Source organism: Xenopus laevis, chromosome 5L, assembly GCF_017654675.1.
Source record: "Xenopus laevis strain J_2021 chromosome 5L, Xenopus_laevis_v10.1, whole genome shotgun sequence".
Taxonomy (NCBI): domain Eukaryota; kingdom Metazoa; phylum Chordata; class Amphibia; order Anura; family Pipidae; genus Xenopus; species Xenopus laevis.
In genome coordinates, this window is record NC_054379.1 from 96,874,582 (window position 1) to 96,902,428 (window position 27,847).

At 38.2% G+C, this 27,847-nt stretch overlaps 1 protein-coding gene across 2 annotated transcripts; it reads left to right on the top strand.

Moving 5' to 3' along the window:
* The first annotated feature begins 8,005 nt into the window (after positions 1 to 8,005).
* asrgl1.L (asparaginase like 1 L homeolog) lies at positions 8,006 to 27,465 on the top strand. Of its 2 annotated transcripts, none has more exons than XM_018240549.2 (7): positions 8,006 to 8,108; positions 11,180 to 11,369; positions 15,298 to 15,440; positions 19,988 to 20,142; positions 22,486 to 22,604; positions 22,924 to 23,034; positions 25,313 to 27,465. In XM_018240549.2, exons 1-7 carry the CDS (start codon positions 8,064 to 8,066, stop codon positions 25,525 to 25,527), a joined length of 978 nt encoding a protein of 325 aa, XP_018096038.1. In that variant the 5' UTR covers positions 8,006 to 8,063; the 3' UTR covers positions 25,528 to 27,465.
* Positions 27,466 to 27,847: the final 382 nt, after the last annotated feature.

Here is a 27,847-nt window from a genome sequence, read left to right on the forward strand (position 1 = left end):
TAGAGATGCATAACATTTGAATTTTGTTAATCACCTCCTAGATACTAAAATACCATTCTATTCTAAATAGCGTCCAATAGCGTCCATTTTCTCTGCCTAGTGGGTACAACCTTGCACCTTTCAGGCAAATGGTCTGGTGCATGCTCTAGCATGCTGCTCCATTCCCACACAAGTTGGTACCTGAGCCTACCCTTCCACCTTTATCACACCTTATAATAATTATGGAGGTATTTTTTGGCATCTTGGTACAGGCATGGCTCCCTTTCTGGCATTAGCTTTTGGACAAATGGCATCTAGTCACCTTTGAATTGATAAAGCCCCTGCTTTTTGCCCAAGCTGGCATCTGTTTCGTTGCAGTACCTGCCTAATACAATTTTTAAAAGGGAAAGCTAATAATGTATTATTATAATGATGTATATAAATCTGTTGGGACCATAAGGTTAATAGCCCCTATGGCTTTAAATCCCTACATGTTCAGTTCCCTTAGTTGCTGGGCAGAAGGCAATGTAGTAAGTTCATTTGCATATGTATGCTATTGGCTAGCAGGTAGGGTGACCACTTCTTGTCTCACTATGATATAGTGCTGGGAAAGGAGTGGCACTTCCTCTTTGCCTTCCACCTTAGGAACAGGGTGGATGTCTGCTTTGGGCCTGGGCATGGACCCAGTTAAAGTTAAGGTTCATGGCCCCCTGAATGAGGCATTAGACAGTGGCAGTTGTATCTCCTGTAACAGTACATATTTATTATGCTGTGTAAAACGAATTTTGCAGAAAAAACCTGGTAAAAAGCTGTGTAAAATATCACTTGATGTGTGCAATTTTATGCCATGCGAACGCCAGGTTTGCAGCCGTTATTTAACAGCAGAAGTCACTCAGAAAAAAACTTGTAATTTTACACCATTTTGTACGCTGTTTTTTTACAAGCGAAGCCTGACGATGTGTAGTGTATTATCCCATTTTTTACACCGCATTAATAAATATAATAAAAAGAGCAGTTCTAAGCTCCAACATAGGAGTGGCAGGTTTGGAGCTACCATATTGCCTGTAGCGTAGGGATTCCAGTGTAAAGGTAATCAGGATAGAGGATTGTACCTGAGGTGATCCAGGCCACTACGGGGTGGGTCTCAGAGGTGAGATTCCTGCCAAGTCTGTCCGCAGGGGAGTGTCAGCCTGTGTTATCCTCTGCATGTTATGTTGCCTGTACTCACTGTGCTGTGAGTAAACCCTGTGGATGTTCAATAAACACTTTCTGTTTTGTTGTTTGCAAGAACCTCTTTGGACCTTTTTTTATAGCTGCAAGAGAAGTGTAGTTACATAACACCCTTACCTTCCTCTTCTGCTTTGCGAATGCCAACTCTGGGTGAAAGAGTCCAGTGTATTCAGTGTTCTATTGGTAGTAGTCCGCGAAGGCAGTTATTGAGCCGAAATAGAGGTTACAAATCCTTTTCAATTTAAGAGTTATTTGTCCTTTAAACAAGAGGTACTTCTCTAGCAGCACACACTTAAGGCAAACGTCATTGCCAAAATACATATGCTATTTGTAATGTGAAAATGGCATGAAAAGCAATTAACAGTTGGAAGATTCTCAGAACTGTAGTTAATCAGAATTCATGCATGGAAAAGGGGTAAAACCACTGTGGGAAACAAAATATATCCCCAGCAGATACTCTGACAGTCCCACCTTCTGTCTGAACTGCAAATTATCACAGTGATTTAGCCTGAAGCTAAAAGGATCACTGTAGACCAGGGCTGCTCCAATACAGTAAAATGGAGGAAAATATATTCAGTAATTCTCACTAGAACTACCACCAACCCTTTGAACTGACAAAAACCAACAGCTACTTGTTTTACATTAACGTTTTACATTTACACCAATAAACTTATAATTATCATTTAAAAAAAAAGAGAATTGCACTACATTGCAGACAGTGTTTGCACATGCACTTCCAATGTACACACAGCAACTGTACACCAGGTAGAGTCAATATAAGAATAACATTCAAACACCAGTCAGATGATATCTTGCGCCAAAAGGGCACCTATTATAGCAAATTTTCCCTGTGCTCCATTTGGGGAAAACAAAACTATTGTAAAAAACAGTATTGCTAGCAAGCACCATGCCACCCACACGAGGAAGGAGCTTCTGGTGGTGGCGGCCAAGTTTGGTCACATGAACCACCAGCCTCCCTGCTTGTTCAGTATGCACGTCTGTCTGACACAAAATCTGAGAATTCCTCAACCTGCCTTTCCCGAGTTTCCCTTCTCCTCCAGGTCAGTGTTCAGACCTTTTTCAGAGAAGGTTGGCTAAGTTCACACATTTTGCTTAACACTTCTTTCAATGTATGTGCTGCTCATTTCCAAATGCATACATACCTCTGTATATGTCTTGCTGTGCCCGGTGGGAAGGCAATGAGATGTTAGTACAGACTACACAATGTTATATTACATACACATTACTAGTATTGGAGTCTGGTCACCCATAATCTGGAAACGAGTTGAGGTTCTCCACTGATTATTGAGCGTACCTCATAGAACCCTCTAACATATACAGTATGAAGGGGATGTACATTCAGTTAAGATGTTGCCTGCTAATAGAAAATGTAGTTCTACAAAACTTTTTCCAAATACTTTTATTAATGTAATTCAGAGGTTATAATATATATATAATATATGATAAGTTGCTTAATGTGTGGAAATGTTTATATTTGCTATTTGTGGAAAGGTTTATATCCCGTTTAACAACTGAAGTACTGCAGACAAGACAGACCTCACTGACACCATGTGTGGCCACTGATATTATACCCATCATTGGTTAAAGGTGAAGGAGGAGTAATGCTGCTCCAGGTCCTCAATGAAACAATAAGTCAAATGAAACACCAAATTTCTTTCTATTACTTTATATTGTGTACACATGGGCTCCTGTATCAGACTTTCTTTCAGCTTAAACCTCCAGGGCACGGCATGAGCATGCTCAGTTTGCTCCTCTCTCCCTCCCTTCTCCCCTCCCTGCTATAATCTGATCCCAGATCTATGAGTGACAGGAAGTGATGTCAGACCAAGCTAATATGGCAGCTGCTATCCTAAACAAACAGAGAGAGCTTCTAGAGCTGTTTACTCAGGTATGGTAAAGCATTCCGCAGAATAAATATAGCATTTTAGCTTGCACTGTTGTGGCTGATCTATTGGCAATAAACTGCCTCAGTAGCTTTCCTTCTTCTTTAATTATGTGTCCATTAAGCATGCCTTACTAGCTGCTTACTATACTATGGCTGCCTGATCTGGATTGCTACAATGAGTGTCTGATAATAATAGCACATCACAGCAAAAAGCTACTGTAAGATAGAGGAAGAAGCAAGAAAGGGACAATTCACTCCTGCTATCAGACACTCCTTAGAGCAGTTCAGGTCAGCTGACAATAAATGAAGCTTGATTTATTTGTATTGGAGATGTCTACACTTTAGATTCCAGCCATTACACCCTGTCATGGGACTGAATAACTCGTTTTCATGTGATCAAATATTATCATTCCTAGCTGCGCAGCCAGTATTACTGCTACCACTACTGTTGGATTGATGCCGAATTTTTTGCAGAGACAAAGAAGCAGCACACTGAAGTATACTTGGGATTTATTGCTGTTGTATTTGAAAACGAAAATCATATATGGCCAGGCAAACTCATTAGTCACAACTGCAGGAGAGGCACATGGGGTGGCACTGGACAGGCTTAGCCTCTGATGATTTGCACGTCAGAAGTGATGACAGCTTCCTGTGAGAAATGTTAAAACATGCCTCTTTCACATTTCGGCCTGGATAGTAAAGAGAACGAATCTTTGCATAGCTTTTATTTATGAAAAACATCTCCACCCCAGATTTTGAACAAGGAAAACTGTTTTTTTTTTTATGATAGAGGGATACTGTCATTTAAGACTTTTGACATCGTACTGGTCTACTGGGAAAAATCCTGGTCGAAATCATTGCAATCCATTTCTGCTGTGATTTTGGCACATTTGGGGTAAATGGTCTTATTGTCCATTTCTGGGGTGATCTTACTAGAATGTTTGGGGTTAATATACTCTTCCATTTTCCGTTGCGTTTATACTGGCTTGTCTGACATTAAGACTAGGGCCACACCTTACTGATCTCTGTCTACAGAGAAATGCAGGCCAAGAATCCACTTCCCTTCTGCTGTGGTGCCTTGAACATGGAAACATTACCTCCACTTGGGTGCAGGCAGACACAACGGAGACACAGGCTGGAACACAGTTGAAACTGGGAGCAGCTGGTTATTTTAAACCCAATCTAATAGTTTATTTTCTTTTTTAGTTTATCATGGTTATTTTCTTATTGGCATGTCTAGGGTTACTAGAGTGCTCATTTTCTGCAGTGATCAAACTGGCATGTCTGGTTAATTATGGGTAAAGGAAGTACCATATTAGGAATGGCCTAAAAGTTGTTGGGGCCCCAAATTAAACTTTTGATTTAGGTCCCATCATTTTTGAGATGCTCCTGCTCATCCTTGTATGTAGCGCATGGCGGGCAATGGCTGGTGTACTTATTTGTATGGTGGGCCACAGAAACCTGGGTTCTAACTTTAGCTAGGTTATTTATCAAAGGTCGAATTTTAGAGCTTTGTGAGGTTTTTTTATAACTCAAATGAACTCAAATTTAAGGAAAATCTCAAATGGAATAAGACTCGAGGTGAACAACCTGAAAACTCGAGCTGATCGAGTTTTCTGCGGGGAAAAAACTCGAATCGTTTGAATTCGATCGAAACCCACCGAAAAAAATTTGAACATCATGAACATCTTCAAATGGTTTCTTCAAATGGTTCAAGGGACCTCTGCCATTGACTTCTACATGACCTCGACAGGTTTTAGCTGGAGTATTTTCAGATTCAAGCTATTTCCAGCTTTGGAGTAAAATAAAACTATATAAAATGTAGTTTTTTATTTTTAACCCGAAAATTTGAGTTTTGACTCAAAAATACAGATTTTTAGGGTTAAATACAACTCGACCTTTAATAAATCTGCCCCTAAAAGGGTTGCTGACCTCTTAAGATGTTTGCTTTTAAACTGGTGGCCAGTACTGATTGTACCAAACTTTGCTCCTTACTTTACATAACCCGAAAATACTTCAGTTGCTAATTTTTATTTTTCTAGCATTGAAGTTTAAAGTTTCATCTTTCATATCTTCCTGGAGCAGTGCTAGATGGGGAATCACTGACTCTGTAACTATCTGCTTCATTGTTACATTATCAATGGCCCTCCTAAGCATAATCCACAATTTAATTAGCCTTCATTTTTTTCTTTTATAGTTTTTGAATTATTCAGACTTTTTTCAGCTCTCAAATGGGGGTCACTGACCCCATCTAAAATGGAGCAGATAGTTACCTCTTAAGATGTTTGCTTTTAAACTGGTGGCCAGTACTGATTGTACCAAACTTTGCTCCTTACTTTACATAACCCGAAAATACTTCAGTTGCTAATTTTTATTTTTCTAGCATTGAAGTTTAAAGTTTCATCTTTCATATCTTCCTGGAGCAGTGCTAGATGGGGAATCACTGACTCTGTAACTATCTGCTTCATTGTTACATTATCAATGGCCCTCCTAAGCATAATCCACAATTTAATTAGCCTTCATTTTTTTCTTTTATAGTTTTTGAATTATTCAGACTTTTTTCAGCTCTCAAATGGGGGTCACTGACCCCATCTAAAATGGAGCAGATAGTTACCTCTTAAGATGTTTGCTTTTAAACTGGTGGCCAGTACTGATTGTACCAAACTTTGCTCCTTACTTTACATAACCCGAAAATACTTCAGTTGCTAATTTTTATTTTTCTAGCATTGAAGTTTAAAGTTTCATCTTTCATATCTTCCTGGAGCAGTGCTAGATGGGGAATCACTGACTCTGTAACTATCTGCTTCATTGTTACATTATCAATGGCCCTCCTAAGCATAATCCACAATTTAATTAGCCTTCATTTTTTTCTTTTATAGTTTTTGAATTATTCAGACTTTTTTCAGCTCTCAAATGGGGGTCACTGACCCCATCTAAGAACAAATGCTCTGTAAGGCTACACATTTATTGTCATTGCTACTTTGTATCTTTCTTTGTGTCATCATTCTATTAAGGTCCTCTCCTATTCATATTTCAGTTTTTTATTCAAAGCATGGTTGCTAGGTAAATTTGAACCCTAGCAACCATATTGCTAATAATCACAAACTGGAGAGCTGCTGAATAAAAAGCTAAATTACTCAAAAACCACTAATAAATAAAAAATTAAAACCAATTGCAAATTGCCTCAAAACATCGCCCTCTACATCATACTAAACTTTAATTTAAATGTGAATGACCCCTTTAACATTAAAGGGGACCTGTCACTCTAAGAAATAATTCCAAATCAGTTTCTATCATGGTAGTTGAGCAAAATAAAATTTACTAACATTACATTTATTATTTACATTTTGTTTCCTTCAGTCTTGGAATTACACAGTCGCAGTATGCAGGCAGGAGCCATTTTCTGTACAATGTTATTAAGACAAGTTGGGTATCACCTCAAAATTTTGTGTATGCACCAGAATGGGGGACCTAATGCCCATACACAGTACCCTACACGATTGTAAAGTGTTGCGAGGGAGGGGGAATGCGTGGCGTGTAGTGACAGCTAGGAAGTGCTGAATGGAAAGTGAAAGTAATTGACTGCCCCGTCTCTATGCCTCAGGCATAGAGGCGGGCAGATAATATTTGACTGACAGCTCAGATATTTGAAGACCTTTATAACAGGTATGGATTTTTTAATGAAAAAAAGAATTTGGGTTCCATGTTTAATTTGCAAATTAATAAAATAATTGCTAATATTCCACAGATTTTGCTGTGAAATGTATTAACTAATATTAGCAAATTGTAAAAGTTCATAGACTGCACCTGGATTACTGAACTAAAGTTTCAATTTAAAAGAAAAATAGAAAAGGGTCAAAAATAAAAAATAGAAATCAATTGAAAAGCAACTCATTATTTCTGGTGTCTAAAAACAACTGAGCAGCAAGTGTATGGAAGGTGAACTATCACTTTAAAGTTAGATGAGTAAAAAGAGCAGTATAGAAAGCCCTGCCGGCTGAAAGAAGAAGCAGCAGCAGCTCTGGATCACGTCAGTGTAAATGCAAATAAGTAGGCACATGGTGTAGGCACGATCACTATAATGGGGACAGTTGCCTGGGCCCGTGAGTTTTGGGTCCTAAGGGGGGTGGGGGCAGCTGTGCTGAACTTACTCAGACTGGGAGCCATTCTAGTGGTTAAAGGACCAGTAACATAAAAAAAAATTTTTTTAAAAATTGTTTCTTTTTAACGAAAAAATAACACCAAGACAGTTTTTAATTTGCAAAGCTTTTATTAAGAAATTACTTACCGATTCTTTGCTTGCGCTCCTCTTCAGAAATGGCAACAGGGCGACGATCCATTGTGCGGCGATCAATTTCTCCTCCCTGGCTATCTCCAATAGAAGGCAGAAATCGAGTGCCGCACGAAGGATTGGTGGGTTTTTTTTCGTTAAAAAGAAACAAATTCTTTTAAAAAAAATTTTTATGTTACTGGTCCTTTAAGCAATCAGCCCTTGAAGTGGAATCTCACGCGGGTTCAATTTCCTGTGACTCTGAACAAATCACTTAGTTCACTTATAATGGCTGTAAAAATTGCTTTGAGTCCCACAGGACAAAAGGCAGTATAAATGATAACTTTTAGCCATTATGCACCTACTGCCCTTTCACCTGTATGCAGGCTACAAATTCATTGACAGCCAGGGAACTGGCCTCTGAAGAAATTCCTGGTGAGCCCTGTACACTGGGGACTGCTGTCAATGAGTTTCTAGCAGGGGGAGGGGAGCTGAATCACCTGCTCCTTCTTTCAGCCAGCACAGCTTTCTATAATGTACCAAAGTCCCGGTACAGCTGTGCAGGGATTGGATAAGATGGAGGAAGTTCAGACTTCACCCTCCAATCTATCCAATCCCTGTGCAGCTCTAGTGGAACTTAATGTTTGACAGGAAAACAAGCTGAATAGAAAGCTGTGCATGCTAAAAGAAGAAGCAGGAGCTCTGGCTCGTGTCTATGTAAATGCAAGTAAGGAGGGGGGAAGGAAGCACACAAACAGACGAAGAAAATAGGAGAGAATGGCATATGGGATTTAAGGGAGAATGATACATAGAGAAATTAGATGCAGGAAAAGAGTAGAAAAAGGGGAGGGAAGTGAGGAATGGTGGAGACGTATACAAGTGGGATACAGAAGTAAATCGCTTATGAGGTGTAGGGGAGTGAATGGTATATGAGGGGTTGCTGTAAAATGGCACATATAGAGTAGTAGAGAGAACTATTTTCCTGTCACCCCCTGGATTGTCGCTATATTCATCTTTTTAACCATTAGGTCCCCTGGCCAACAACGTGTGTTTTGGATTTTGAACTATTAGCGCCCTGGGAGGTGTTGCCCAGATCATTTTGTTGTATAGGTCCAGTGAATGGTAGCCTTGAAGAGAGACATGGAGACGAAGCATGAACACTGGCAATGCTCACTGCTGGAATGGCAGGCAAATGCAGAACTGAGTAGGCAGCAGAAAATACTTTTATTTCTGATAGTGCTGCCTGCAGCTACACTCTGCTTTTCTCTAATTTCCCTGGCTGGAAGTGTTTTTTCAAATATATATTTTGTATGTGGCCTGCTCGAGGTGCAAATGTAAATGTAGTACTTTATACTGTGATCAGAGCTGCAATTGCTTACATGTGGGGTAGGAGAGATATGTGCCCCCTCTTAGACAATGTATTCATCCACGTAACCACTAGTTCTCCTGTCCACCAATGTATTTATTTATTGATTAGGACCTTTGACCTCCAGTGTGTTTTTTTTTTAACCACTGGGGTTCCTAGCCCCCAATGTGTTGTTTTGTAACCATTAGAGGCCTGGGCCCCTGCCCACTAGTGTGTTTTTTAACCATTAGGTCTCCTTGCCACAAATGTGTTTTGGTTTTTAACCAGATGACCCAGTCTGCCTGTTAGGAAAATCTGGTTGAGAATTGGCTGGCTGGAGCCAATAAACTGGGTAGTTGTGGTAGACTGTAGACTGTGTGTGGACTGTCTGAGAATAAGTGAGTAGTAAAGGCTCATAGTTGGATGGGCAGCAGGCAAAGGCAGAGTTGGGTACACAAGGTTAGTCCCAAAAAGTGACCAAGAAAATGAGTCAGGGATGGCTAGATAATGACTAGAGAGTTTGATGCCCAAGCAGCTAGCAGCAAATCTTCTGGCTTATAAAGTCCCCTGACTATTGGATTTCTGTCACTTGTATTTTTTATGAGATTGAAGTAGGTAGAAGTAGAGGAATATTATGTGAGCTATTTACAAAGCCAAGTTCACGCAGCCTCTTGTGGCTTAGCAAGTGCAATGGTTTGTCAGACTCCTTTATAAATTGGGTCAAGATGCAAAGGCCAACCAGGAAAAAAAAAAAAAAAGTGTATAAATGTTTCAGAAAATTATTATTCTTGCCCAATTTAAAAGTAAACAACTCGCTTTATTACATCACACTTAAAATCATAGACTGACATTTAAAATCAGCCTGTGTTTCAAGCCAACCCAGCACTTCATCGTAGGCCCACGCCCACCGTGTTTTTTTCACCATGCCCCAAATGCCGTTGGTCTTTGTTCCCATAGAATTGTGCCTCTTTTCAGAAGGATGAGTGGGAAGTACATGGCTGTCCTTTGAAATACCTTTAGTTTACACATTGTTCAGAATGCACAAGATAGGTATTGCAAGGGAGACCTTTATTTACTGCCTGCTTATGAAATTTAAGTCCAGTGCAGACCAAAATAGCAGTGCTTGAAGAGCTTTATGCAACCCTTTAGGCTTATGGCATAAGGGACGCTTTGTCACCCGCAATAAATCATGGCTACTATGTGCAACAAAACACTGCTTTAAATTTATTTAATGCAGCATGCAACGTTTCGGGTTGACCCCTTAATCAAGCATTCGTCAACCCCGAAACGTTGCATGCTGCATTAAATAAATTTAAAGCAAGGCTTTCATCCTGCCAGCATTACCTGTGTGCTAGTGAACTTCTTGCAGTACATTGATGATAGGTTGCCGATACCTATTTTGCTAGGCACCAGGGTCTCGTTTGTTTTGGAGGGCCAGGGTGTGCGTTTGCATCCGGATATTTTCCACAGGGTATCCGTTAAGTCATATACAATCGTTGGGAGGTCCCCTAACATTTGTCCCCCCCCATTGACTGGAGCTTTCATTCTCCTTTAAATATCAAATAAACTCAATGGGATTGTCTTGCCTCCAGTAAGAATGCATTATATCTTAGTTGGGATCAAGTACAAGGGACTGTTGTATTATTACAGAGAAAAAGGAACAATGCTTTAAAAATTTGAATTCTTTGATTAAACACGAGTCTAAGGGAGACGCCTTACCATAATTCTGAGCTTTCTTGATAATAGGTTCTTGGATAAGGGATCCCATACTATGCTGTATTTTTCAAGCTGAGCTACCCCTTTAAGCATGTACAGTAATTTGATAATCCTGCTGACATTTTTAAAGCTGTTGTTGCCCTATATATACAGCATCATTGTGTATTTCATTTGTGTCCTTCCATCTCTGACTATTTTTGCATCGTTTTCCTCCTACAGTTCTTTCCTACACCAGCTTGCCTTCATCAGCCGGATTTTATCCACCTTCTCTGTCGATGATTCACTCATATCTTGAATGAGGCAGTCTCATATGCTTTTCATTTTCCCAGATCCCTGTAAAGAATAAGCAGGGCACCCTACAACCTCCTTGCTCATTGAAAATTGTGCTCTGGAGCATGTGAGCTATGAAATGCATGAAGTACATAAGCAAAAATGCAGTTGGCATCCTTCATACATGAAAAATCAGCATACAGTAGCAGACATGGTTTTACAGTTTCAGAAAATAGTCAATAATTATTCAGAGAATATAATGAATATATAATGAAGCAGACCAGAAATGTTGCAGTGTTGTCACAAACATGGTTGCTACTTTGTATTTATAGTAACACAATCAAGGCGCAGTATGTATAGCTGTAGGCACAAGACAATTGTAGTTTAGACTTTAACCAGCTTCAGAGACACTGATATTGAAGAAATTTTTAACTTTTAATTTTTTTAAACTTTATTTTTTAAGACTATGAAGCCTGTGATTGTTGTTCATGGAGGTGCCGGTAAGATTGTTGAGGAGCTGGATGCAACATATCGTGCAGGAGTGAAGCGTGCAGTTTTAAAGGGATATGATGTCTTAAGTCAAGGGGGCAGTGCACTCACTGCTGTGGAAGAGGCCGTTATAGTGCTGGAAGATGAACAAATATTTAATGCAGGTAAAACGTTTTCTGATAATAAAAATCCATACTTTTCATGTACACCGTTTCCCGTTGTGCTTGATAACTTTCACATGGTATGGGTCACTTTGGAAGAAAAAAATTAATTTGAACACAGCAACAGTATGGGTATGTGGAGATGTTTCATACATGGTCATGGTAGTTCCAAGGCAGCTGTTGACTATTGCTGAGCCTCATGCTCTCGTCAAACAAAATAAGCTTCCTGTGACTCCCAGTGCTGATATCGACCTCTGTCAGCCCACTTCCCTCAAAAGTTTTTCACAATCAGCAAATCTTTAAAATATGGTGAGTAAGCGTGCAGTTAGGTTACCAGGGAGGGGGATTGATCATTTGAGGAATGAAATTGGTTTACATTGCAGAGAAGTTAAAATTCAATTCAATGCATAGGGAGCCAGTGTAGAGGATTCAGAGAAGGGCAGCAGAACAATTGTGATGAGTAAGGTATTTGAGCCTTGTAGCATTTTGGATCAGCTAGAGAGGGGTTAAACAAGTAAAACATAGGCAGGCAAGCAGCTTTTGCAGTAATCTAAATTATAGAGGAATTATGTGTTTCCTAGAATTTTGGAAGAAGAGTATAAGTTTTGCAATATTATAAAATAAATTTGAGAGATTGGGTAAGAGGAGAGCAGAATCAAGTATGACTCAGAGGCTGCAAATCTTTATACTGGAATTAGTTATAGTGTTGTTTACAGTTTCTGAGATGGTGGGAGTAGGACATGGGTGGGTGGAAATACAATGAGCACTGTTTTGTCAAGGTTAAGTAAGAGGACATTCAAAAGGATATTCTGTAGCAGTTGGGATACCTGAGATATGGTATACAAAGGGGATCTATCACGATGACAATTTAATGTAAGCTTCATCTTTTTGAAATAAACCCTTTTTTTAAATATAATCACTTAAAAATGATGTACCGTTTAAGAAATAATCAAGTTACTCTTCAGTGTCTCACTGTGCAACCTGTCACTCTTCATGCTCTCTTCATGCTAAGGTCTGGATCACATTTTAATTGTTAGAACTTCTTGTTTGTTTCTTGCTATATACACTTGAATTGTAAACAAACTTTGTTTTACTACAGTATATGATTGCTTTGTTGCTGCCTGGATGTCTGCACTGATTGCTTGTATAAATTAGCTCTGGGCATCAACTATTTGACACTAACAAACATAATCTGACTAAACTAATACAGACAATTGTACTTCTTGTTGTTACATTGTAAACATTGTCAGTCGAGCTGAGACAAAGTATGTGAATACTTGTGTGTAATAACTGGTAGAACCTCCTTTAGCGGCAGTAACCTTCAATGTAGATTTTCTTTTGCTGCTGTTCAGAGGCATTTTAGATCATTCTTCCTTACAATACTGTTTTTGACTTACAGTGAAACCTCAGTTCTGCATACACTAATTTTAAGTTTTGTTGCAGATTTTTTTTGGGGTTTAGTTTTTTTTAAGAGGATTGTATGTCTTTATTTCTGCCTTAGCTGAAGCTCGGGTTATGAGTGATAAATGCAGAAATCTGGTAGATATAAAGTTTTAAAGAAACTTTATAATTCTCTTTCCATGCCACAGATCATTGAATCTAAGATACTTGCAGATCAGCATCAAAATTCCAGAATCATAGATTCTATGGGGTATGGTAATAAATGGTCTTAAAGAGGTTCTAAAATGGAGCAATTGGAGTTGGAAGCATAGAGCCATACTTCACCACCCATCCAAGCGGCTTCTTCAGTTCTAAGGTAGTAAAGTGTCAGACATCCAATCACAATGGCTCCATTGAACTTATTCAGTTGGTGTAATTTAGTCACAATGGTACCATGATCCTTGTAGAGTCAGGTGTTAAGTTTCAATGTACATGACTGGAAGTGTGAATTGTTGTGAAACACACACCACCCTCCGGAACATAAACGAGGGGTTGTAGGAACGCTACACTATTCGGCTGTGGCAACCAATGCAGAGGCTAAAGAAAAAGAATATAGGTATCTCAAAGGAAGGTCAGTCAAAAACACCAGACCATCAAACAGAGGGGAGGAGCCAATCAACGTGGTCATTCCATATGTGGCTGGAACATCTGAAAAACTTAAGAGAATTTTTAACAAATATTGCAGTCCTGTGTTTTTCAAACCAATCAACACTCTTGAGACAGAAGAACATTTGCCTTCCAGTGTAGTGAAGAATGTTTGGATTTATACATAGGAGAGACTAAACAAGTGCTCAGTAAGTGAATGGCCCAGCATAGGAGGGCAAACTCCTTAGGACAAGACTCAGCAGTATATCTATATCTAAAGGAGAAGGGACACTTCTTCATCCTTTGATGATTGCAATGTGCATATGTTGGACTGAGAAGACAGGTCGTTTGACAGAGGTGTGAAGGAGGCTATTTATGCAAATTATTGTTATATTTAATTTTAAAATCTGACAAGAGGCTAGATATATTGTCAGTTCCCAAGCTGTCCCCAGTCATGTGACTTGTGCTCTGATAAACTAAAGTCACTCTTTACTGCTGTACTACAAGTTGGAGTGATATCACCCCCTCCCTTTCCCCCCCCCTCCCCAACAGCCTAACAACAGAACAATGGGAAAGTAACCAGATAACAGCTCCCTAACACACAACAGTCCCCTGGTAGATCTAAGAACAGCACTCAATAGTAAAATCCAGGTCCCACTGTAACATTGAGCAGGAGAAACAACATCCTGACAGAAAGCAGTTCCATCGTAAAGTGCTGACTCTTTCTGAAAGCACATGACCAGGTAAAATCACCTGAGATGGTTGCCTACACACCAATATTACAACTAAAAAAAAAATACACTTGCTGGTTCAGGAATGGAATTTTATACTGTAGAGTAAACATTTGAAGTGTAAACAATGTAATTTAGAAATAAAAACCACATCATAACAATCATGACAGAATCCATTTAAGGATTTAAATGCAGGGGAATTCCCTACCACCAGCTGAACTAAAGAAGCTGCTGGGATGAGTGGTGAAATGTTTTCAACAAAACTCAAAGTCCAATTGCTTTAGACGTAACCCTACTATGCTGGGTAATGGGAATGCTTGTCATTGCATGACAGAAGTCTGTTTAAGACTGTTTGGTTTTTCCGCATCAGCAAGACTCAAGGCGATAGGACACAAATATGCAAGATGTCAGCATTGTTTTGCTCTCTGTTGTTTATGACAGTGGTTATTGCACCTCTAAGTTACAAGACAGTTAAAACATCTGTTAATTCAGATTGATCAATGTATACGAAAAGTTTTATTTATCTTTTTAAGATTTACTGTTACAGGGGCTGTTCACCTTTAAATTAACTTATCAACCCTTGATAAATCTGCCCCTTAGTATTATTCAGAAAGTGATATTCTGAGACAATTTGCAATTGGTTTTCATTTTTTATTATTTTTGTTTTTTCAGTTAATTCGTTTTTTATTCAACAGCTCTCCAGTTTGCAATTTCAGCTGGTTACTAAGGTCCAAATTATAATAGCAACCATGCATTGATTTGTGTAAGAGACTGGAACATGAATAGGAGGGCCTGAATATAAAGATGAATAATAAAAAATAGCAATGACAATGCATTTGTAGCTTTACAGAGCATTTGTTTATTAGATGGGGTGAGTGACCCCCGTTTGAAAGCTGGAAAGAGTCAGAGGAAGATGGAAAATCATTCAAAAACTATACAAAACAAATAATGAAGACCAATTGAAAAGTTGCTTAGAACAGACTGTCCTATAACATACTAAACATTTACTTAAAGGTGAACCACTCCTTTAACAATTTTGCCCTTTTGCCACTATCATCATTCTTATCTTTTATTTACCTTTTATGAAACAGGTGGGTTTATTTTGTTGTCCAAAAATTATTTAATTTAAATCCAGGCTTGCTGTTTGCCTGTTAACACTGTTCTTCAATCCTCAGGCCATGGATCCGTTCTGAATGAAAAAGGAGATATAGAGATGGATGCCATCATCATGGATGGGAAAAATTTAGACTCTGGTGCAGTCTCGGCCATTAGAAATATAGCTAACCCAATAAAACTTGCCCGCCTTGTTATGGAAAAGGTATTTTTATGAACATGTCTAGTTTTTTTTGGGGTGTTTGGGCAGCCATACCTCCATGATTTACTCTGAGATGCTTTGATGGCTGTATGACACTGTGTTTAGGCCTGTGCTGCAATGTATGCTATTTATGTCACGTACACCATTGTTTTTCTGTATTTGCCAAGTAAAATAAGGGTATTGCCATTCTTGAGGACTACTATGAAAAAAAAGTATTGCTTATGACGTTAACTAAGCTTTCTATTAGACACAGTAAGCACTGTTCCACCATAGACTAATGTAGCTATTTTACCTCTTTTGTTTGAAGCGCACAAAGGTTTATTGTAAACATGTACAGATATTGTGTATTTCACTGACAAACTGGGTACATTTGGCTAGCTTAAAGTTGCTCATCCATGGCCAGATTTAGTTGGGCAGTTTAGTGAATTGTGCCCTTACTGCCTGATTATAACAGTCAGAGCTATTTCAGCAGATGGAATGGCTGAACTGAGGATTTTCTGTCCTGATGGAAATGTCCTATCAGTCAATGTATTGAAGAGGGTTTGCTTTTTACTTTCCATTGTTCCTGTCTTTTGGGTGCTTGGCACAAACAAACAAAACTAAAGTCACCTTAAAGAGTTTGCTCCTTAAATCTAACTTTGTTATTCATACTCGCTGTAAAAGCATGCTACTGGCACTGGTATGAGCTAAAGTTGCATTATAACAACAGACCATGGATTTAAAGCCCAATAAATGCATATAATGTGTATATCTTTTGTTATTGCTGTTTAAACCAAGCAACTATTCTTCCATATTTTACAAAAGTGTAGTCTGCCCATTTGCCTCTTTGCATGAGCTTTCCTTATTAGAACAAGCATGGCTACTCCTGTTACATGGGTATATACAAATATGGTGATAAATAAGACTGCCTGTGTGAAGCAGATCTTTTTGCCCACATGTTGGCCAAGAAGATTTTATGTCCATTCTGATCAATATCCAAATAAGCCCAGAATAGAGGAGAACATTTTGGGCCTATGCATGTTCATGTCTAACGGAGAAGAAAGTGTCTGCCTGTGTGGGGACCCTGGCCTTAAAGGGGAACTATTACGAAAATGAAAATGTAATATAAGCTTCATCATACTGAAATAAGAAACTTTCTAAATACACTAAAATATTCTGCATTGCTTCTGATATAATCAAGTTTATATTCACTAACTTCCTCTCAGCACCTGGTTCTCTTCATTCTGACTTTATGCAGGAGTTGGGTGTCAGATAAACATTGACAGATTCAATATATATTATAGGGGGGTTCATTTTGCCTAACAGATGTATTAGAGCTCACTCAAATAATTGATTCCAGTACAAACAAAATCTAACAAAATAACTGCCTTTTGCACAAATCCTGCATGTAGAGAGTCATGATGTCTGGTGATTTTAATAGAGTGAGCTCTAATACATCTCCTAGGAAAGAGGCCCCCTATAAGATATATTGGATGTAACTGTCAATGAATATCTGACACCAAACTCCTGCATGAAGAGAGAATAAAGAGAAACAGATGCTGAGAGAGAAATAGTCAAAGTGAAGATAAACTTGATTATATCAGAAACAGTACAGAATATTTAATTGATTGTATTTTGAAAGTTTCTTATTTCACTATGCTGAAGCTTATATTAAATTTTCATATTCGTGATAGTTCCACATTAAACTATGCACATGGGTTTTGCTGAGCAAATATACATCAAAATTTTACTGAAAAAGTGCTTTTCAAATTTGAAGTGATCTATAATTGTGCTAAATCCTAATTTTTATAGTTACATAGTTAAATCGGATTGAAAAAAGACAAAGTCCATCAAGTTCAACCCCTCCTTATGAAAACCCAGCATTCATATACACACCCCTCCATACTTTCACATAAATGATATATACCCATATCTATACTAACTATAGAGTTTAGTATCACAATAGCCTTTGATATCATGGGGCAAATTCACTAACCGGCAAAAATACACCAGCGATGGCTTTGTACACATCGCAACACTTCACCAGGCGTAAATTTGCCTGGACAACGCTAATTCACGAAGATCCGAAGTTGCACACAGGGTACGGAACACTGGCGATATTACGCTCAGCAGTTCGAAGTTACGCTAGCGCTGGCTAATTAGCATATGGCATGCAGTTAAAGTACAATGGCCGTATATTCTGCAGCAAATACATTACACTACACAAGGCCAGGGAACCTTAATAAATTATATAAAGTTGTTATAATGCCCTACACATGTGCCCACAGTATAGTTTAGGTGCCATATGTTAGTAAATGTAGGGGCGAAGGAGGGTACCCCCAAAAAATTTACGATATTTTTCAGTCTATCACCCTTTAAATAGGAAAAAACACCAGCGTTTTTTGGGACTCCTGTCTACTTTATTGCACTTCGCCTGGTCTGAGATGGCGAAGGCAAGTCTGGCGACAGAGGCAACGGTCAGTAAAATCAAAAATTTAGTGAATTTGTGTAGTAACGCTCTTTCGACAGACCACAAATTCGCCTGGCGTTAGAGTGTGAAGTTGCGCCAGAGTCTATCTCCTTGGTGAAATACGCCAGCGAAATTACGCCAGGTACCGTTAGTAAATCAGCAAAGTGCCGAAATGACGTTTCGCCAGCGTTAGCCCCTTCGCCCTTTAGTAAATTTGCCCCTATATCTGTCCAAAAAATCATCCAAGCCACTCTTAAAGGCATTAACTGAATCAGCCATCACAACATCACCCAGCAGTGCATTCCACAACCTCACTGTCCTGACTGTGAAGAACCCCCTACGTTGCTTCAAATGAAATTTCTTTTCTTCTAGTTTAAAGGGATGGCCTTTGGTACGATGATCCACTTTATTGGCAAAAAGGTCCCGTGCTATTTGTCTATAATGTCCTCTAATGTACTTGTAAAGTGTAATCATGTCTCCTCGCAAGGGCCTTTTTTCCAGAGAAAACAACCCCAACCTTGACAGTTCACCCTTATAATTTAAGTCTTCCATCCCTCTAACCAATTTAGTTGCACGTCTCTGCACTCTCTCCAGCTCATTTATATCCCTCTTAAGGACTGGAGTCCAAAACTGCACTGCATACTCCAGATGAGGCCTCACCAGGGACCTATAAAGAGGCATAATTATGTTTTCATCCCTTGATTTAATGCCCTTTTTATGCAAGACAGAACTTTATTTGCTTTAGTAGCCACAGAATGACATTGCCCAGAATTAAAAAACTTGTTAGCTACAAAAACCCCTAGATCCTTTTCATTTAAGGAAACTCCCAACACTCTGCAATTTAGGGGCACATTTACTATGGGTCGAATATCGAGGGTTAATTAACCCTCGATATTCGACCATCGGAGTTAAATCCTTCGACATCGAAGGTCGAAAAGTCGAACGATTTTTAGTTTGAATTCGAAGTCGTAGTCGAAGGTTGAAGTAGCCAATTCGATGGTCGAAGTAGCCAAAAAAATACTTCGAAATTTGAAGTATTTTTCATTCTAATCCTTCACTCGAGCTAAGTAAATGTGCCCCTTAGTGTATAACTTGCATTTATATTATTTTTGTCAAAGTGCATAACCTTACATTTATCAACATTGAACCTCATTTTCCAGTTTGCTGCCCAGTTTTCCAGTTTAGACAAATCACTCTGCAAAGTAGCAGCATCCTGCATGGAACCTATAGTTCTGCACAATTTAGTATCATCTGCAAAAATAGAGACAGTACTTTCAATGCCCACCTCCAGGTCATTAATAAACAAGTTGAAAAGCAAGGGACCTAGTACAGAGCCCTGCGGTACTCCACTAACAACACTGGTCCAATTAGAAAATGATCCGTTTAGCATCACTCTTTGTAGTGGTGGTAAATGGAACATTTTCTAATTGGACCAAGTATATGCACCTCTGTTGTACTTTTAGGTATTGTTTGCAATGCAAACCGTTCAAGCAGTGCAGCTCTAAAAACGCTCCCTTTAAACAAACTGAGGAAAGGCAGAGAAGTGCCTTTATGGCTGTTGAAGGAATTATAATGACCCCCTAAATCTTGTGCTGCATTTTTAGTGATGCGAGAGAAGCAAAAAAAAAAAAAAACATTCTGTATAATCATTTATGTTTTAACCAAAATGGTTTGTATGCCATCTAGTGGCTCTTTCAGTTATATCAAGGGACCCCCATCTACTTTATAGATAGGACTTAGCTAATTTGTCTTACATGTTGAATTTTTTTTTTAAATATGCAGTGTTTTAAAACCTTATTGGGTACGACCCCTATATACCATAGGTTAAAATCTAAATCCAGATACTGTACATTAATTACTGTACATTAATTTACATTTTAGTACAGCTAATAAACAAAACTAAGAACTAGGTACTAAGTACATTCAGCATTGATTTTAACATTTAACATTAAATGAATAAGAATAAAAATGTTTGTACTTGATGGCAAATATACATGTAGAATGTAGTATTTTATTTACTTCTTAGTCTGCATCCAACTACAATGCCTCAGGGCATAGCACCAACCAAACCAATATCTTATCAGTTTCTCCTTCTTTTTAGACGGACCACATGCTTTTAACTTGTGAAGGAGCCACCCTTTTTGCCAAAGCACAAGGTATTCCAGAAGTGCCAAATGAAAGTCTTGTCACAGAACGTTCCCGAAAAAGATGGATGAAAAATCTAAAGGAAAATTCCAATCCAGTAGCTGATCAAATGTAAAAAGAAATCATTCTCTTCTGCTTTGTCTAAGTTATATGTCTCCTCCATGTATTATTTAATTTTGTTTGTCCATTCTCCCTAAAACAGTATTATTTTTTATCTTGCCCCTAAATTCCTGACTAACAGGGTATTGCATTGGGTGAGGTCTGGAAATCTGACATTGCTTTTGAAAATTACATTGCTGCTTTCCAATTAATAATAAAAATCAGGCCCAGAATGGAAAAATGTGGGTTCCAGCAAATACCAGAGGGGCTGGTGTAAGATGCGATAGATAGTCTGTATTTATTGGGCTGGTGGGGGACTGTTTTGGGTCCCTGTGTACCTTAAATGCCAGGGCCTATTTTGAATGTCAGTTCAGACCTGTTAAAAATATGCTGTTTGAAGATGCAATACATGAAGTTGACCTTATTGCTTTCTATTATACAAAGTCGCATTATTGTATACAGAGAGCCAACCCCAACTCCAAGCATGGCAGCTGTAAGCCCGGTGCACCAAGGAGATCCATGTGCTTTGAAAGTGACTTAAAGTGATACTGGCACTAAAAATGGTCTTTGCAAAATATGAATCTACATTAAAAGTTACATATAGGTCACGTTGATCATTTTTTGCTGATAGTTCTGCTTTTATAAGTAATACTTAAAGTTCTTAAACCTGACTGTTTTGCCAACCTGACTGTCCCATCTCAGTCTGTCGGTTTAAGTTTCTAATGCGAACAGACTACTGCTGCACAAATATGGCAGCCCCTTCATAGACGAGCACAGGGAGTTAGATGGGTAATGTAAAAGCTTTGAGCAAATACTTTATGGCAAAATTATAAATAGCATTGAAAGATAAGGTGTCTTTTCTGGTGTCAGTATCTCTTTAACTTTCTGCTGTGAATCTGTGGGGACATTATATCCCTTTTTTTTTGTCGGTGGCTTATATTTTCCTAATCAAAGGTTGGAACATTAATGCAGCCTCATCTACACTATGGATTCCACTGTAAAACTGTATATGAGCTTTATATGAGTTACTTGTTCTCCCCCATGGGAAAGCAAGATGCTTCATTGAAACATGATTGTTAAGTAAAGTCAAGTCTGTAATCATGACATTATTGCATGCTCCAATACCATTCCTTTATCTGTACTAAAAAATAACATTCTTTTATTTTAATTGGATGCTTGTGTGTGTAAGTTGTTATAATACACAAAAGCCATGAATATCTTGTAAATTATATCCTTATAAACGGTGAGTAGTGATGTCATCAGTTATAAACGGTGAGTAGTGATGTAATTTCTGTCACATGACTCACTAAAATTTGTGTATTATAATTAATAAAGTACCCCCAGTTGTAAAATATGAGGATATTATAAGTTACCTCGGAGTTCCATGACCTGTATAAAAACACTCGGCATTCGGCCTCGTGTTTTTATATGCTCATGAAACTCCTCAGTAACTTATAATATCCTTATATTTTACAAGAGGGGGTACTTTATTCACTATATATACATTACTTTCTCGCTAACCTAAGTACTTTTCCACAAGTTTTTTTTAAAAACTGAACCACTTGCTGCTGATTTCCTTTCATTTAAAACTCAAATCATATCCACAACCCACGTCATTCCATACTCCTTCTTCTATTAGTACAGGAAAAGTCAAATATTATGCAAAGTAGCTGAAATGAAGTCCCATTCCAAGCAGGTCCAGTTTTTCTTTAACTCCCTCTCTGATAACACATTCTCAACAAATTGTCATTCACTTCTGAAAATGTTATTAAATGTTTTCTTTGCTCCCACTTCACAACTTAAAATTTTCAGCCAGCAGTTTCTTTCGCTATTTTTCTTATATGTTTAAATAAACAGAACTGTAGATTATGCCTGGAAGACCAATGTTGTGTTTCTAGGGCTGACTATACCTTTTATGCCATCTGATGTCCTCTTTAATTTGATGCTACTACCCCATTATGCTAATAGGGTGACCCATGCACCCTGTTCCCAATTTAAGATTTAAAATGTTCACTTTTATATTGTACACATTTGTTCACTTTTATATTGTACACATTTGTGTCTGGGTCTGATTAAATGCCCATCTGTCTCAGCCATGTAGATCGGTTAGTTTTCCAGGTTTACATTCAGGGCAAATCCATGGTCCCTTCACTTATTTTTTCTTGAAACCCTTCTTTTGAAGAAACATTGTAGTATAGGTGCTATGGCCATGGATTCATGTTTGTCCTAGATACAGTGTAAAGCAATGGTTTTGCAACATGTATAAGAAAATAAGCACTGGTACTTCTTAAGTAGGCAATTGTTGTTCATATCTGCTTTAGAATTTGAAGCATCTAAATAAATTGCATTTTTCAGAGGTCTGGGCACAGTTGGTGCAGTTGCAATTGACTGTCAAGGAAATGTGGCTTGTGCAACATCTACTGGGGGACTCACAAATAAAATGGTTGGGCGTGTTGGTGATACTGCTTGTATAGGTAAGAAAAAACAATGCAGACTTGTAAGGGTGAATTAATCTGTACTGCTAGGTAGAATCAACTCTGCAGAATATGATTTGGGCCAGATGTTTAACAAGGATATATTTCACCATCTCTTAATATCTCAGAAAACTAAGGTGTTGCATGACCTTATAGAAAATATGTGCATGTTGTCATCTAAATACATGTTGTAGATGTTATGCAGCTTATGACTTGTCTATATTAAGATCAATGAAATAAGGTCAGTTGTTTTCTCATTGAATGCAGTTTAATTTAATAAAAGCAACTCAACCTAAATATATGCTTTTTCATATCACAGGTAGTGGAGGTTATGCTGATAATAATGTAGGTGCCGTATCAACAACTGGACATGGTGAAAGCATCATGAAAGTGATTCTCGCTAGACTGATTCTTCATCATATGGAGCAAGGTATTCATAAGCCACCAGCATTGGCAAAATCCATTGTTTTTAGATAGATTTTTACTTACAACTCCAACACAGAGATACAATTTTCTAAACTGCAAGAGATTAACACTTTCTATTGGAATGGCATGGTAATATCAGGCAAGAATTGTGTGAACGTTTGCCATGCTAAAAGGGTCCACGCAATTCCCATAGACAGCAGTGAGTATTATTTGGAGTGTTTTGCAGGATTATATACAGTTAATTACCTGCCATACAGGACCGACGGTAGGAATATGGGTAGGGGGGCTGTGGGGTTTCAAGACCCACAATAAATGATAGCACTTGGTTAAACATCTAAAGGGTGTTTGAAAGAGTTCAGCAAAATCTTTAATATAGCTGGCCTTTAGTTTCTGCCTAGGTGCACTTGGATTTTATTAACACTATACATATGTATTTAAATCACAGAAAGCTCCAAATTCTGGGAGAGTCGTCTTCCAGAGACTCCATATTAAGCAAATAATTAATCAAATTTCAAAACATAATTCCTTTTTCTATATGATCAAAAAACCAGCACCATGTACTTGATCCTAACTAATATAATTACTCCTTATTGGTGGCAAAACATTCCTTTTGGGTTAATTTAATGTTGAAATGATGTTTAGCAGATTACAGAAAGCTCCCTTATTTGGAAAACCTTTTGACCATTCTGGATAACCGTTCACATACCTGTACTACCATTGCCACCTTTTCTGGAGAAAAAATGGCAGGATTTTTTGTTGTTGTTGCTTTTTTACCTTTTAGTAACATTCACATCAAGCATCATCAGCCAATTGGCAACAATAATTGCCACTCACCTATTCTGGAGTTTTTACTTAGCTTCCACTTTTTAGGAAAACTGAATATTATGCTATTTATCTAGATCAGTGCTGTCCAATTGGTGGGCCGCATCTGGCCCATGACCCCCTCCTTGAGTGGCCCCCACATGAAAGTCTGCCTGCTGTGACTTCTTACCTTTTTGTAAGATTTAATCTCAGTACTGAGATTAACTGGCCCCTGCATTATGTGCCATACTCTGCCTGCCCTAAGCTCCTTGTGTGCGCCACATTCTGCCTGCCCTATGCTCCCTGTGTGCCATACTCTGCCTGCCCTATGCTCCTTGTGTGAGCTTTACTCTGCTTGTACTAATCTGCCTATGTGCTACACTCTGTTTGTCCAATGTCCCTTGTGTGCACCATTCTCTGCCTACCAGTGCCATGCATTGCCTGTGTGAGCCATACTCTGCCTGCCCTATGCTCCTTGTGTGAGCCATACACTTCCTGTCCTATGCTCCCTGTGTGTGTGTCCCATGCTGTGCCTGTGGGAGCTTAACCTGGTGGGGATTTGTTCTGGGAGTTTGTTAGCATTTGGAAATACGTGTATACTCAAGTGCTGGGGGGGTGCTGTGTTATCCATAGGGGAGGATGAGGCATATGGATTTAAGGGCTTAATATGACATAATAAACTTGTTTAATGTATGAGTGATATCCCTGCAGTGGGTAACAACCATTTTTTGGTGTGCTACCACCATTAATGTGGTCATGGCCTTAAAAGTTCTTGTAACGTGGGTGTGGTTTAAAAACAGGAAGATAATGGAAACACTGGCTTCCATTATCCGCCCTCCACCATGTAGGCCAGAAAAATTCCGGCCCTTGGTATCACAGAAGTTGGACATCACTGATCTAGATGTTGCTTGGACTTTTTAAAATTCAATTCAAACTTTTAAACATTTCCATGTATTTAATACTGTGAAAACATTTTAAGCTACACTCATTTACTTATTGGAATAGGAAAAGTGTTCTGACCTTTAATGGGTTTTACATGGCATTTAAGAGAACCTAATCAGATGCTGAGGTTAAGCTTTACAGAAAATGTTTTCATCTTGGCATGTCTAATTCCCTAGCATTTGTTAAGCTTCATCAGTAAAAGTCTCCTTATGGTGCGGAAATTGGCACCACTTTAGGTGGCAGTTAATCCTAAATAATACAGCCTCCTTGGCCCTGTATTTGGAAAAAATATTACATTCTACTCCTTGATTGATTCTGCTTCTACTTTATTTCTATGTAGCATATTATGTTGGATAGGTTTACATGCCACAGCCAGTAGGTTTCATTTACCTTTTAACCAAAAGAAAGCAGATTTATTGGCCTATACCAAAACTTTTAATAAAATTAACACCCATCATCAAAATGGACATCCCTGGAAACTTGATCTGTGTCAGAAATTAGCTAGTTTGTAATATTTGATTTTCTCATTGCTGTTTCAGGCAAGTCTCCAGAAGAAGCTGCAGATGCTGGGCTAAACTACATGAAGAGCAGAGTAGGGGGAATTGGAGGTGTCATCATTGTAAACAGTTCAGGTGACTGGACTGCTAAATTCTCCACCAATCAAATGTCCTGGGCTGCCGTCAAAGATGACCAGTTACACATTGGAATTTACCATGGCGAGAATAATGTTACGCCTCTTGAAAAAGCTCTATAGACATATTAGATCCCCAATACACATTTCATTACTGATCGCTGTAAATCTACATAGAATTATTTGTGGCTTCAGTCATCAAATTATCTCATTTTTCAAATATAGTACTGTACATATGTTCTTTTTTGTATCCTTATCTCTTTCTATAATTCTCAGGATTTTCTCATGTTGTGAATGTATATTTAGGTAAATATTTGTAAAGAGTTTTACATGTAGCATGGTCCCTCTATCTGATAACACTGATTAAAGAATAAGTAAAGCGTAAAACAGGAGTAGGCTGCAAATGCTGCACATTATGTTTTAGGGTTCTTTAACAGCCCAAGGCCATAACAGCAGTAAAGATATATGAAGATGCCCCTGTAGCTCACTGAGTCACTGTCTCCTTTTCTGCTGATTCACTGCACATGCTCTGTGCTGCTGTCAGTTACCTGAGCTTATGGACCAACACACAATATATTCTGTATATAGAATATAAAAATCATGATACAAAGGTAATTAAAGGAAACTATAGCCCCAACATGAATATTTAAGCAACAGAATCTTACCAAACTAGTGTATGTTTAAGTAAATATATTCCTTTTACATCTCTTGCCTTGAACCACCATTTTGTGATGGTCTGTGTGCTGCCTCAGAGATCACCTGAAATTCTACAACTCTAACTGTAACAGGAAGAAGTGTGGAAGCAAAAGACAGAACTCTTTCTGTTAATTGGCTCATGTGACCTAACATGTATAGTTTGTTTGGGTTGTTTTTGTGCACCGTGAATCCTACAATCCCAGGGGGGCGGCCCTTATTTTTTAAAATGGCAATTTTCTATTTATGATTACACAATGGCACAGGCTACTAAAAAAAGTATATTATTATAAAAATGGTTTATTTACATGAAGCAGGGTTTTACATATGAGCTGTTTTAGTCAATATCTTTTTATAGAGATCTACATTGTTTGGGGTATAGTTTTCCTTTAATTTGAATTATCATTACATGACGGTTTAGAAGCCAGTGCAGTTTGTATCAGAATGTAAGAATCCGCCCTGTAGCATCAGCTTTTATGACGTGTGAACCTCATTCTCTCAATGACCCCTAAGATCAGCTGCTCAAAGCACACCGAGCATGGGTGTCACAGATACTCCTAACAAAATACAAGATGGGAAGGTCCTTTGCACAACTTTATAGGCCTGGATCATTACTGTTATAGAGATGCAGAAGCCTTAGGCTGTTTTTGGATTTTTCAGCCAATAGGTTTCATTTACCTTTAGGCTATTGCAGTAAGTTGAAGATAGTAAATATGAGATTTCTAGCTATATTCATTTTTACAGTTTAGTCATCCTTTAAAGTTAAACTTTTAGCAATTTGTGGTTATTCTGGGTATCGTACCTTATGAAAAAGCACCCTATCAAGGAAGAAATATGAAAATGATTTTAAGAAGCCTTCATGCTCTAAGTTTTGCAAATTGTACAGAAGGGTAAGGGGAGGTGTATAATACTAGTGTTTAAAATGGTTTACTTTCTTGTTTACAATATGGTGGACTATAAGCCACTTCATTTCTCCCAGTTGAAAGGGGGCATCTCCAACCCACTTGCACATCATAGACTCTAGGATAAAAGGAAAAGGGGCCAACTTCAGAACTGAAGAAGTAGAAGCTGGGATCAATGTAGTTTTTACACTCACACACTTCAGATCTAAAAGAATGGCACAATCCCGCAATTGAAGCTGTTTTTTTTTTATATCTGTATCTTGATCAGAAAAACCATGGCGTTTGATATCACTAAAATTGTAATCAGCCACGGGCAAAACTGCAGAAATTTCAGAATGTGTTGCATTTTAACTCGGGTATCGGTTAAAAGTGTTTTTTTAGATTAGAACATTCATTTTTTATGATTTATGTTGCATTTGACACTTTCAAAGGTTAATGATTAGACAATAAAAATGCCTTTAAAATATGAGTGGATTTCTCTTCATTTATTCTATTTGTGCTATTAATTCAATACAGCCTTGTGGAATGGTCATTCTATAGTGTGCTTTTACTTGTTTTCTAACAATGTATGACAATACTTAGTCCAAACTGGCGTACAATGATTATTTTTAGGTTCAGCGATGCAGTACCTTGTCATTGATGTTTTTTTGTGCTGAATGTGTCTGCTTACTTTAGAGTTGTCCTGGATATGTTGGCACTTTAACTAGTCTAATTTTGTAACTTTTTTACTACTAGAATATTTAATGGCGTTCTTCAGGAAAAAGGTAAAGCTATGCTTATCAGACAGACTGTTGAATGGTGAAGCCCCATTTATTACTTCAGAAAACTTATTTCCACTGCTTCAGAGT

Bases quoted from the DNA above. Each gene is read 5' to 3' on its own strand.
- asrgl1.L (XM_018240549.2), top strand. From the start codon at position 8,064: ATGCTAAAAGAAGAAGCAGGAGCTCTGGCTCGTGTCTATGTAAAT. The intron at 8,109-11,179 runs GCAAGTAAGGAG...TTATTTTTTAAG, and splicing joins TGGCTCGTGTCTATGTAAAT to ACTATGAAGCCTGTGATTGT. The intron at 15,441-19,987 runs GTATTTTTATGA...CCTTCTTTTTAG, and splicing joins CCCGCCTTGTTATGGAAAAG to ACGGACCACATGCTTTTAAC.